At 38.7% G+C, this 11793-nt stretch overlaps 1 protein-coding gene across 2 annotated transcripts; it reads left to right on the plus strand.

The window, feature by feature from the left end:
• The first annotated feature begins 2656 nt into the window (after positions 1-2656).
• LOC118356617 (transmembrane protease serine 2-like) lies at positions 2657-6196 on the plus strand. 2 transcript variants are annotated; one of them, XM_035725891.1, is made up of 4 exons: positions 2657-3524; positions 4220-4417; positions 4937-5105; positions 6149-6196. In XM_035725891.1, the coding sequence occupies exons 1-4, from the start codon at positions 3344-3346 to the stop codon at positions 6186-6188; spliced, it is 588 nt and encodes a 195-aa protein (XP_035581784.1). In that variant the 5' UTR covers positions 2657-3343; the 3' UTR covers positions 6189-6196. The 2 variants fall into 2 exon arrangements, with proteins under 2 accessions (XP_035581784.1, XP_035581785.1); XM_035725892.1 differs by having other exon boundaries at positions 2657-3458.
• Positions 6197-11793: the final 5597 nt, after the last annotated feature.

The following is an 11793-nucleotide window of genomic DNA, read 5'->3' on the forward strand; positions in this document are numbered from 1 at the left end:
ATGGACCATGGGATTTTTTCCAACCATGAAGCCCTGGATAGAGACTAAATTTGATAAAGTCACACCAGGCACCAAATCTCAATTTTCAGAAGTAAAACTTTGGACACAGCAGTTGCCCAAAACATTGGACACTGAAACTGGTACAGTCAAAAGGTGGACTCAGTCTGAATCTCCACCCTTAATTCCCAGGATAGAAGCTATAGCTTCCATAGTCCCATTATGGACCCAGGCTGAATCTCTAGCTGTAAATCAGTGGACACAACCTATAGCTTATAGAGTCACAGAATGGACACAGACTAAATCTCCATCAGTAAATACTTGGACTCAGGTTCAATTTCTGGCAGTAAATCCCTGGACACAGTCTGAATCAGAGTACAAATCTCCAGCCCTAAAACCATCAGTTGAGCCTGAGGCTAGTATAGTCATATTGTGGACTCAGACTGAATCTCCAGAAGTAAATCCTTGGATAGAGCCTGTAGCTTCCTTAGTCATGCCATGGACACAAGCTGAATATCCAGCAGTAAGTTCATTGACACAGGCTGTAGCTGATACAATTATCCTGTGGCCTCAGGCTGAATCTCCAGCATTAAATCCCTGGACAAAGTCTGTAGCAGATACAGTCACAGTGTGGGCCCTGGATGAATCTTCAAGAGCAAAACCTTGGACACAGATATTAACTTCATCAGATATATTTTGGACCCAAGCCAAAACAGTAATTCCTTGGTCTACTTTTGAAATATTCGCACAATTCACTCATATTCAATCTGTAGTGGTTAAAACTTGGACACAATTTGAGAGTGACACAGTCACAGCCCTAACTCAGGGTCAGGCTCTTGCTGTGAATCCCTGGACAGAGATTATCACTTCCAGAGTCACACCATGGATCCAAGCTGAATTTCCAGCAGTAAATCCCTGGACAGAGGCTGTTGCTTCCAGAGTCACATCATGGACCCAAGCTATATCTGTAGCAGTAAATCCAGGGACAGAAGCTGTCACTTTGAGAGACATACCATGGATCCAAGTAGTATTTCCAGTAGCAGTAAATACCTGGACAGAGGCTGTCACTTCCAGAGTCTTTCCAGGGACCCAAGCTGTACTTCCAGTAGTAAATCCCTGGACAGGCACTGGTGCATCCAGAGTCATTCCATGGACACAAGCTGTACCTCCAGCAATAAATCCCTGGACAGAGGCTGGTGCATCCAGAGTCACATCATGGAACAAAGCTCTTCCTCCAGCAATAAATCCCTGGACAGAGGCTGGTACATCCAGAGTCACATCATGGACCCAAGCTGTATCTCCAGAAGGAAATCCTGGACAGACGCCGGTGCATCCAGAGTCATGCCATGGACCCAAGAGCTGCACCTCCAGGAATATAGTAAATCCTGGACAGCACTGGTGCATCCAGAGTCATTCCATGGACACAAGGTGTACCTCCAGCAATAAATCCCTGGACAGAGGCTGGTGCATCCAGAGTCACATCATGGAGCAAAGCTCTTCCTCCAGCAATAAATCCCTGGACAGAGGCTGGTACATCCAGAGTCACATCATGGACCCAAGCTGTATCTCCAGAAGGAAATCCCTGGACAGACGCCGGTGCATCCAGAGTCATGCCATGGACCCAAGCTGCACCTCCAGGAATAAATCCCTGGACAGAAGCTGATGCATCCAAAGTCACTCCATGGACCCAAGCTATCCCTTCAGAAGTAAATCCCTGGACAGAGGCTGGTGCATCCAGAGTCACTCCATGGACCCAAGCTGTACCTCCAGCAGTAAATCCCTGGACAGACACTGATACATCCAGAGTCACATCATGGACTCAAGCTGTACCTCCAGCAGTAAATCCCTGGACAGAGGCTCTTGCTTCCAGAGTCATGTCATGGAACCAAGGTGTGTTTCCAGCAGTAAATCCCTGGACAGTGACACTTGTTTCTACCGTCACAACATGGACCCAGGCTACCTCTCCTCTAAATCCTTTGACAGACACTAAAGCTTCTACAGTGAGAATATGGACTCATAATGAATATTCATTAGTAAAAACCTGGACACATTCTGCAATGTCCACAATTATATCCTGGACTCAGTCTGAATATCAAGCAGTAAATTCTTATATACCGAGTGTAACTGATACGGTCATATTTTGGACTGTACTTATATCTGAGTCTAAGAAATCATGGATACTGCCTGAAGCTGGTATATTCAGTATTTCATTGCATCCTCAAAGTGATTCTACTCAATCCTTGATTCAAGGAGAAAATCAAGCATCTCTTCTGTCGACACATCCTGGAATTAATAATGTTAATACATGGCCTTTGCCTGAATTTGAAACACTGGTATCATGGAGAGTGCCTTTGTCTCAAGCAGCCAGACTCTTACCCCTATCTGAAACTGATATTAGCAGATATTGGTTTAAAAATGAAACAGAAAGAGTAAGTACCTTGGCCCACTCAGAACTTCAAACAGTGAGAACTTTGACCCAGTTTGAAACTGATAGATTTGAGCCCTTGGCCCAACATGAAACTCCTACAGTCATATCATGGATTCCAACTAAAACTGGTATATCCTACCCCTGGAATAATTCTGAAAAAGACAAAGTAAGAACCTGGACCCTTTCTGGAGGTGATGCCTTGCGACCATGGATTCAGATTGAAGCTAGTATATTCAACCTCTGGATCCAGTCTAAAAGCAGTACAGTCACACCCTGGACCAAGCCTGAGTCTCAGTCAGTCAATATCTGGACTGAAAGAAATACAGGCACATTTTGGTACCTGACTCAAAATGATGCAGTTAGGCCTTGGTCCCAGCTTGAATCTCAAATGACATCTTCTGGGACCCAAAATGGTATAAGTAGCTCTTGGACTCAGTATGAAACTAGTACAGTCAGATCCTGGACCAAGCTTGAAATCAGTACAGTGCAACCCTGGATTCAGGTTGAAACTGCTACAATTAGATCACGGACCCAGTCTGAAAATATAGAAATATACCCCCTGACCCAGTTAGAAGCTGGTACAGTAATAAGACACTGGTTCCAGACTAAACTGGATTCAATAAAACCTTGGAACCAGCCTGAAGCCAATACAATTAGATCATGGACTCAACCTGAAACTGAAACAATCCAAATTTGGATCCAGACAGAGGGGCAAGTAGTAAAACCTCCAACTTCATTGGAACTTGATACAATTACATCTTGGTTACAGACTCAAAGTGATACAGTTCAACTTGGATTAAATCTGACTCCCAATCTGTCAGTCCCTGGAGTCAGGCTGACAGTATAAATCACCCCTGGATTCAGCAAAGTGGTACTGTGAATCAACCCTACTCAGAAATCCAAACAGTCAGACCCTGGATGAAGCTAGAACCTGATGCACTTAGATCTTGGTTCTACATTCCAATGAATAAAGTCAGACCATCGACCAATTCCGAATCTCAGATCTTCAGCTCCGGGTTGCAGCCTGAAGTTGGTATGTTTCACCCTTGGATCCATCCTGAAACCCAAGCAGTGAGATCCGGGGCCCACCCTGAAACTGGTATGATTGCATCATTTGCTATTCATAAACATGACAAAGTCAGAACATGGATCCATACTGAAGTAGAAATCAGACCTGACAGGCATTATAAAGCCGATAGAATTATATCATTTGTTCCTTCTGAGGTTGAGCCAGATAGAGCAACTCCCTTAACTAGCCATTTCAGTTCCTGGTCTAAACATGTACCTTTTTTAACCAATAGAAATAATTCCTTCCCCACATCAGTATTTTATAGCTTTGTCAACTGAGATAGGTACAACAGAAAGCCAATATCAAATCAATTCTCTCCGTTTGAGTGAGCTCACAAACATTCCCTTTCTTCCCCTTGCAAGTACTTGGCTTCCTGAAAGACTCATTACCCGAAGTTTGTCAAATTACAAATTACAAAAACAAATGGAAGCCCTGGTGTAGCATCTACATCTCTTAGCCCCCTCTCTCCATCATTTTCCTTTCTTATTCCTTGTTCTCTCCCATCACCATGTGCATTGCCCCATTCCTATTTGGTCATTTCTTCTGGTATATTGCCTTTATTCTATATTTTCCCTTCTTGCTCCATTCTTTCTCCAGCAGCCTTCTCTCCTGTTCTCCTGCCTTAGCCTCCTCTTCTGATAGCTCTGTCAAGGAACTGTCTTCCTTAAAATTTACTGAAGAGAACATTCTTTCTCATACTTTTTCATATCTGCTTGCTGCTCCAGCCACCCTTTTAAGAAAAGAACCTTCTCTGATGCCTGGGTCTCAATCTGGAACCAAGTCTCATCAGCCTGAACAAGATCCTCTCAAGTATTCACAACTCAACGTTTCTTTGGCTGAGTGTCACCTAGGTGTGGCCTGGAAAGAGAGTGTCCAGGCTTTCTGGCTCTTCAAGACAGCTGTTATTTCTCATGAAGCCACAGGCAAGTTCAGTGTAGTCATCTATTTGAGTTATTATCCTTAGGACCAAGGTCTTTGTTAGAGCCTAGTACAAGAGTTTCTCTATAGGTCAGAAGTCATGCCCTCATACTTGGGCAGGACACAATTCAAACCATTATTTAGATCAGAGAATGGGGAATGGATAACAAAATGTTAACAGATGTCTACATATTCAGAGAAGACTAATTTTTGCTAGAAACAGTTTTTTTATAAGTATAGTTCCTTTCAGAGCATATTATAAAAATGCTTTTAGTGCTTAGAAATGGATTACTGTTCTATTTGAGGAGTGAATAGACATATGTTATTTTCAGAGAGGTGTATTCAGACAATCTCTGTTCCCATACCCAACTATATAGGGTTAAAATTTATATTTCCAAGCACTTTCCTAAAGTTGAAAACTTACAAGCACTTTGATAAAGTCAAAAAATAGGAAATCAAACTGTTCAGGTAAAGGAGTTAATAATACTACCTTCACCTATTGAAAATATGGATTCCTTCTGCAGAGTGTGGATTACGACCTGGCCTTGTGCCCCACTGTCCCAACTGCTGGGAGGCAGACGTGGGTGAATTTCCTTGGATGGTTTCCGTGCAACTCTCTTTCTCCCATTTCTGTGCTGGCTCTGTACTGAATGAACAGTGGATCCTTACCTCAGCTAGATGTGCAAATTTCATGTCAGTCTGAGTATGTCATTTCAAGATTCTTTAAAGACGGTACATATTCTTTGTTACAGAAATCAAATTTTGTGTATCTTCCTGCAGTAGTCACATCTGATACATTTTCTTAACTAAAGAGAAAGCATCTCTTCTTGTATCTTGTCATATCTCAAGTATCCATAAATGGGTGCTTTACCTGTTTTTCAGAGATAATTTCAGGATCCAAATCAATAGAACTGTAAAAAGATGCCCTATTTTTGTATAATTTTACCTATAACAAAATGATGGGAAGTTTAAGTAGTAAGGTTCACAGTTTTCCATTTTCTGACTTCAACCATGTTATCTCTTAAATATATGGATCTGTAGAAGAATTATAACTCTTTGAAAAATATCCTTTTGAGCATAGTTTTATTTCTTCTTTTAGCATAGTGAAGTAAGTCTTTGGACACACAAGGAAAACAAAGCCCCCAGAAAGGGAATAACTGTCCAAAGTTATTTACATTATTCCTATACAATATTTCAACTCCTAACTTTCAAAATGTATTTCACAAAGTGTTTCTTATTATGTTATATTAGTCCCCATACTGTACATCATTAGTTTTTGGTGTATTTCACTAAGTGTTAAAAGATAAAAATTAGGATGCCTAATAATTTAAGTTAGGAATTTTCCACAAAGAAATGGTTTCCATTGTAAAACTTACCTCCTCATTTCTGAAGGTGTCTAAACACAGTGTTCCTAATAAGACAGAAGTAGTAAAGGGAATAGTAGTACTTTCATGCTCACCTGGACTTTATGTTATTCATGTTAACTCTAGAGTTCTTTTCCACTTTGAAATATGTAATAATAAAATGCTTGAAAAATTTCCCTCCCAGAAAGAACTCAGAAGCATTAGCCCTGGTCCAAGTGGGGCTTACTGATCTTCAGGAGCCTGCTCAAGCTCAAACTGTAGGCATTCCCCGTGCCATGCCCTACCTAGGTCCCAAGGGAACTTTGGGTCCTGGGCTGATCTTCCTGAAACAGCCCCTACATTTTCAACCCTTGGTGCTTCCTATCTGTCTAGAGGAGAACCTGGAGCAAGAGAAAAATATACAGCTGTATGACTGCTGGCTACTCAGTGGGTCCCTGGTGAGAGGTGAGTAATGCAGCATATTTACATGAGCATAAGTATGATATATTTGAAAAGAAGGAGTAGTATCCTTTCATGTAATAGAAGGTTTGTGGTTATCTTTTCCTTCAGCCATATTTCTCCCTCTAACTAGGGTAAACCTAAAATCCTCTCTGTTCTCCCTTTTCCACTAGGAAGTCCTGGAATTCTGCAGAAAAGGCATCTAAGCATACTGCAAGTCAGCACATGTGCCCAGTTTTGGCCCAAGCTGAATGAGTTCACTTTCTGTGTGGAAGCCAAGCAAGCTCTTGGCGAGACTGGCTGTAAGGTGATACAGTTGAGGGGTGTGGAAAGCAAAAGTTACTTCTTCAAAACCAGAAGTTACTTCCTAGCCTCCTTTAAAATGTACATGGACATTTTGCTCTTTGTTTCTTGCAGGGTGACTTAGGGGCACCTCTGGTATGCCATCTACAACAAAAAGACACATGGGTGCAGGTGGGAATTTTGAGTCACTTCGATGAACATTGCACAAAGCCCTACGTCTTCAGCCAAGGGAGCCCTTTCCTTTTTTGGCTTCAGGGAGTCACACGGCCCAGCCATGCACCAGGGTCCCAGCAAGGGGCCATGACTACCTCTGCTTCCATCTCCCTTTCAGTCTCTACCTCTACAAACAACTCAGCTTTTACTGGCACTCCTGCTTCTGTTCCGCCAGAGTTCATCTCTCTGCCACAGCCTCAGAGTGAGGCCCAGGAAAATGGTAGTCAGGGAGGTATGAAAAAAATGAAGAGAAAATGATAATGGAAATAGAAAAGGAGGGGGAGAGTTTTTTCCAGAGAAATGCATGAGTTTTTAATACCAAATAATAGGAATCATTAACCTTAGGACTTCCAAAGGTATTTCATCCTTGGTGTATTATATAACTGCCATATTTCTTTCTGATACAGGTGACATGATTATAATAATTTTCTTAATTACTGTGATACCCATAAAACCAGAATAGTTTAATCACATTATCAGAATAGAAAGAGGGAACAAGGTTAGCATAGACACTCAAACTTTTTATTCTTCTAACAAGAACTTCTTTACTACCACAGAATCTTAACAAAAGTAATGTCAGATTTTTAAGTTGAGAATATACTTTCTTGGTAGAAATATATATAAAAATTTCTCTAATATGCTCTACTGAAATCTGTTACATTGTGACCATCTTTCTTTTCCTTACTATTATGAAATCTGTCATACTATCATCAGTGACAACCTCACTTTTCTTTCCTTAGAAATTTATTTCTAACACAATCATATTACTTCATATTATATTTTCACCTAATTAATCCTATGTATCATGTTCATACTGTCATATCCATAGTAATGGATGCCTTTTTTAATATTTTCTTAAAAATTGTTTTATTTTGTTATGTTACTCACCATACATCACATCATTAGTTTTTGATGTAGTGTTCCATGATTCATTGTTGGCGTATAACAACCAGTGCTCCTTTCATTATGCTCTCCTTAATACCCATCACCAGGGTATTAATAACCCATCCCCCCAATTCCTACCCTCTAAAGCACTTGTGATGAGCACATGGTGTTGTATGGAAGTATAGAATCTCTATATCGTACAACTGGAAATAATATCATGTATGCTAACTGGAATTTAAATAACAACTTTAAAATATTAAACCATACTCTGATGTGCAGTTGTTACTTTATGATTTTCAGGTTTGCACTTAGGAAAGTGAAGTTTAGAGTTTGTCACAAAAGTTTTGAGTTGAAGTAATAGTAGTTAATACATATATAAATTGAAATAATGGTAGAGAAAAGATGTTTTACAAGGATAAGGGAAGAGAATAGGTGAAGACAGAATCTAGACTATCCAGGGAATTACACTGTGTTAATTGTCAAAGTGATGAGGACTTTGAAATATCTGAGCAAAGAACTTCTTATCTTCTTATCTCTACCATATTTCAATTTATATATGTATTACTTCAACTCAAAACTTTTATGACAAACTCTAAACTTCACTTTCCTAAGTTGCAAACCTGAAAATCATATTTAAAGTAACAACTGCACATCACACTAAGGTTTAATTTTTTAAAGTTGTTATTTAAATTCCAGTTAGCATACATGGTAATATTACTTTCAGGTGTACAATATAGCGATTCTGCACTTCCATACAACACCATGTGCTCATCACAACAAGTGCATTGCTTCATTCCCATCACCTGTTTCACCCATCCTCCACCGAGTTCCCCTTGGTAACCATCAGTTTGTTCTCTAGAATTAACAGTCTGTTTCTTGGTTTGCCTCTCTTTTTTTCCCCTTTGCTCATCTCTTTTTTTTTTTTAATTTCAAATGTGAGTGAATTATATGGTATTTGTCTTTCTCTGAATGGCATATTTTGCTTAGAATAATACCTTCTAGTTCCATCCTTGTCATTGCAAATGGCAAGATGTCATTCCTTTCTGATGGCTGAGTAATATTCCAATGTATATATGTACCACATTTCTTTATCCATTCATCTGTCGATGGGCTGCTTCCATATCTTGGCTATTGTGGACATTGCTACTATAAACATCAGGGAGCATGTACCCCTCTGAATCAGTATTGTTTATTCTGAGGGTAAATACCTGGTACTGCAAATGCTGGGTCTTAGGGCAGTTTTACTTTTAATGTCTTGAGGAACCTCCATACTGTTCTCCAGAGTGGCTGCACCAGTTCTCATTCCCACCAACAGTGCAAGAGGGATCCTCTCTGCATCCTTGCCAACATCTGTTGTTTCTTCTTTTTTTTTTTAATTTTAGCCATTCTGACTAGTGTGGGGTGATAACTCATGGTGGTTTTGATTTGTAGTTCCTTGATGATGAGTGATGTTGAGCATCTTTTCATGTGTCTGTTGGCCATTTGGATGTCTTCTTTGCAGAAATATCTTTCATATCTTCTGACCATTTCTTAACTGGGTTTTTGGCTTATGGGTGTTGAGTTTAACAAATGCTTTTTATATTTTCGATACTAACCTTTTAGCACATATATTGTTTACAAATATCTTTCCCCATTCTGCAGGCTGCCTTTTAGTTTTGTTGATTGTTTCCTTTTCTGTACAGAAGCTTTTATCCTGATGAAGTCCCCATAGTTAAATTTTGCTTTTGTTTCCTTTGCCTCAGGAGATGTGTCTAGTAAGAAGTTGCTGTGGCTTATGTCAAGAGAAGTTACTATCTGTGCTCTCTTCTAGGATTTTAATGGTTTCAGCTTTCACATTTAATCCATTTTGAGTTTATTTTTGTGTATGCTGTAAGAAAGTGGTCCAGTTTCATTCTTCTGCATGTGGCTGTCCAGTTTTCCCAACACCATTTGTTGAAGAGACTGTCTGTTCCCCATTGGATATTCTTTTCTGCTTTGTCAAAGATTAGTTGACCACAAAATTGTGTGTTTATTTCTGGATTTTCTATTCTGTTTCATTGATCTATTTTTGTGTGTTATGTAACTGTATATTCTGTACCAATGCCATACTGTTTTGATCACTACAGCTTTGTAATATAAATTGAAGACTAGACGTACTGCTTCCAGCTTAGCTTTTCTTTTTCAACATTGCTTTGACAATTAAAGCTCTTCTGTATATGTTCACTAACTGAACATAATAATAAAAATATATATGTAAAATAATTTAAAAACAAAGTTCTTCTGTGGTTCCAAACAAATTTTTGGATTGTTCTAGCTCTATGAAAAACCCTGGTGGTATTTTGATAGGATTACATTAAATTTGTAGATTGCTGTGGGTTAGAGACATTTTCACAGTAATTTTTCTTCCAGTGCATGACTGTGGAATGTTCATCATTTTTTGTGTGCTCTACAAATTCTTTCATCCGTGTTTTACAGTTCAGAGTACAGGTCTTTCAACCCTTTGGTTAGATTTATTCCTAGATATCTTATTGTTTTTGGTAAAACTGTAAATGGGATTGCTTTCTTAATTTCTCTTTTTGCTGCTCATTAATTGGTGTATAGAAATGTAACAGATTTCTGCACATTGATTTTGTATCCTGAGACTTGACTTTATCAGTTCTACCTGAATTTTTGTTGGCGTCTTGTCAGTTTTCTGTATGTAGTGTCATGTCATCTGCAGGTAGTGAAAGTTTTGCTTCTTTCTTGCTGACTGGATGCCTTTGATTCTAGTGCTTGTCTGATTGCCGAGGCTAGGACTTCTAATACTATGATTAATAACAGTGGTGAGAGTGGACATCCTTTTTTTTTTTCCTAAATAGGGAAAGAGCTCTGTTTTTTGCCATTGTGGTTGATGTTATCTGGGGTTTTCATATATGGCCTTTATTTTGTTGCAGTATGTTCCTTCTAAATCTACCTTGTTGAGGATTTTTATCATGAATGGATATTGTACTTTGTCAAATGCTTTTTCTGTGTCTCTTGAAATAATCATATGGTTTCATCCTTTGATTGATGGTATATAACATTGATGTGTGATAATTGAACCACCTACAACTCAGGAATAAATCCCATTTGAGTGGGTGAATGATTTATTTAATGTATTGTTCTATTTGATTTGCTAGTATTTTCTCAGGAATTTTATCATACATGTTCATCAGATATTGGCCTATTGTGTTTTTAGTGGAGTGTTTCTCTGGTTTTGATTTTAGAGTAATTCTCTCCTCATAGAATGGACTTGGAGGTAATCCTTCCTTTTCTGTTTTTTGGAATAGTTTGAGAAGAATAGGTATTAACTCTGAATGCTTGGTAGAATTCATCTGGGGAGCCATCTCGTCCTGGACTTTGGCAGTTTTTTTTTTCATTATTATTACTGATTCAATGTATATGTTCGTAATCAATCTTTTCAAATTTTCTATTTCTTCCTGTTTCTAGGAATTTACCAATTTCTTCCAGGTTGTCCAGTTTCTTAGCATATAGTTTCTCATATTTTTATAATTATTTGTATATCTGTTTGTATTTTTGTGGTGTTGTTTGTTATTTCTCTCTCATTTGTAATTTTATTTATTTTAGTCCTTCCTCTTTTCTTCTTGATAAATAGCCTGGAGGCTTATCAATTTTATTAGTATTTTTCAGAGAACCAGCTCTTGGTTTCATTGATCTGTTCTGTTGTTGTTTTTAGTTTGTATATCATTTATTTCTGCTTTCATGTTTATAATTTCCTTCCTTCTCCTGGTTTTAGGCTTTGATTATTGTTCTTTCTCTAGCTCCTTTAGGTGTAAGGTGAGGTTATTTGAGACCTTTCTTGCTGGTTGAACTAGGTATGTATTGCTATGTACTTCCCTCTTAGGACCACTTCTGATGAAACTCAACAGTTTTGGACAGTTGTGTTTTCGTTTTCATTTGTTTCCATGTATTTTTTATTCCTTCTCTGATTTCCTGGTTCACTCATTCATTATTTATATTTAGTTTAACTTCCATGTATTTGTGGTCTTTCCAGATTTTTTTTCTTGTGGTTGACTTCTCATTTTATAGCATTGTGGTCAGAAAAGATGCATGGTATGACTTCCATCTTGAATTTCTTGAGGCCTGTTTTGTGGGCTTACGTGTGATCTATTCTGGAGAATGACCCATGTGCCCTTAAAAAGAATGTGTCCTTTGCTCTT

This window comes from Zalophus californianus, chromosome Y (genome assembly GCF_009762305.2).
Source record: "Zalophus californianus isolate mZalCal1 chromosome Y, mZalCal1.pri.v2, whole genome shotgun sequence".
Classification (NCBI taxonomy): domain Eukaryota; kingdom Metazoa; phylum Chordata; class Mammalia; order Carnivora; family Otariidae; genus Zalophus; species Zalophus californianus.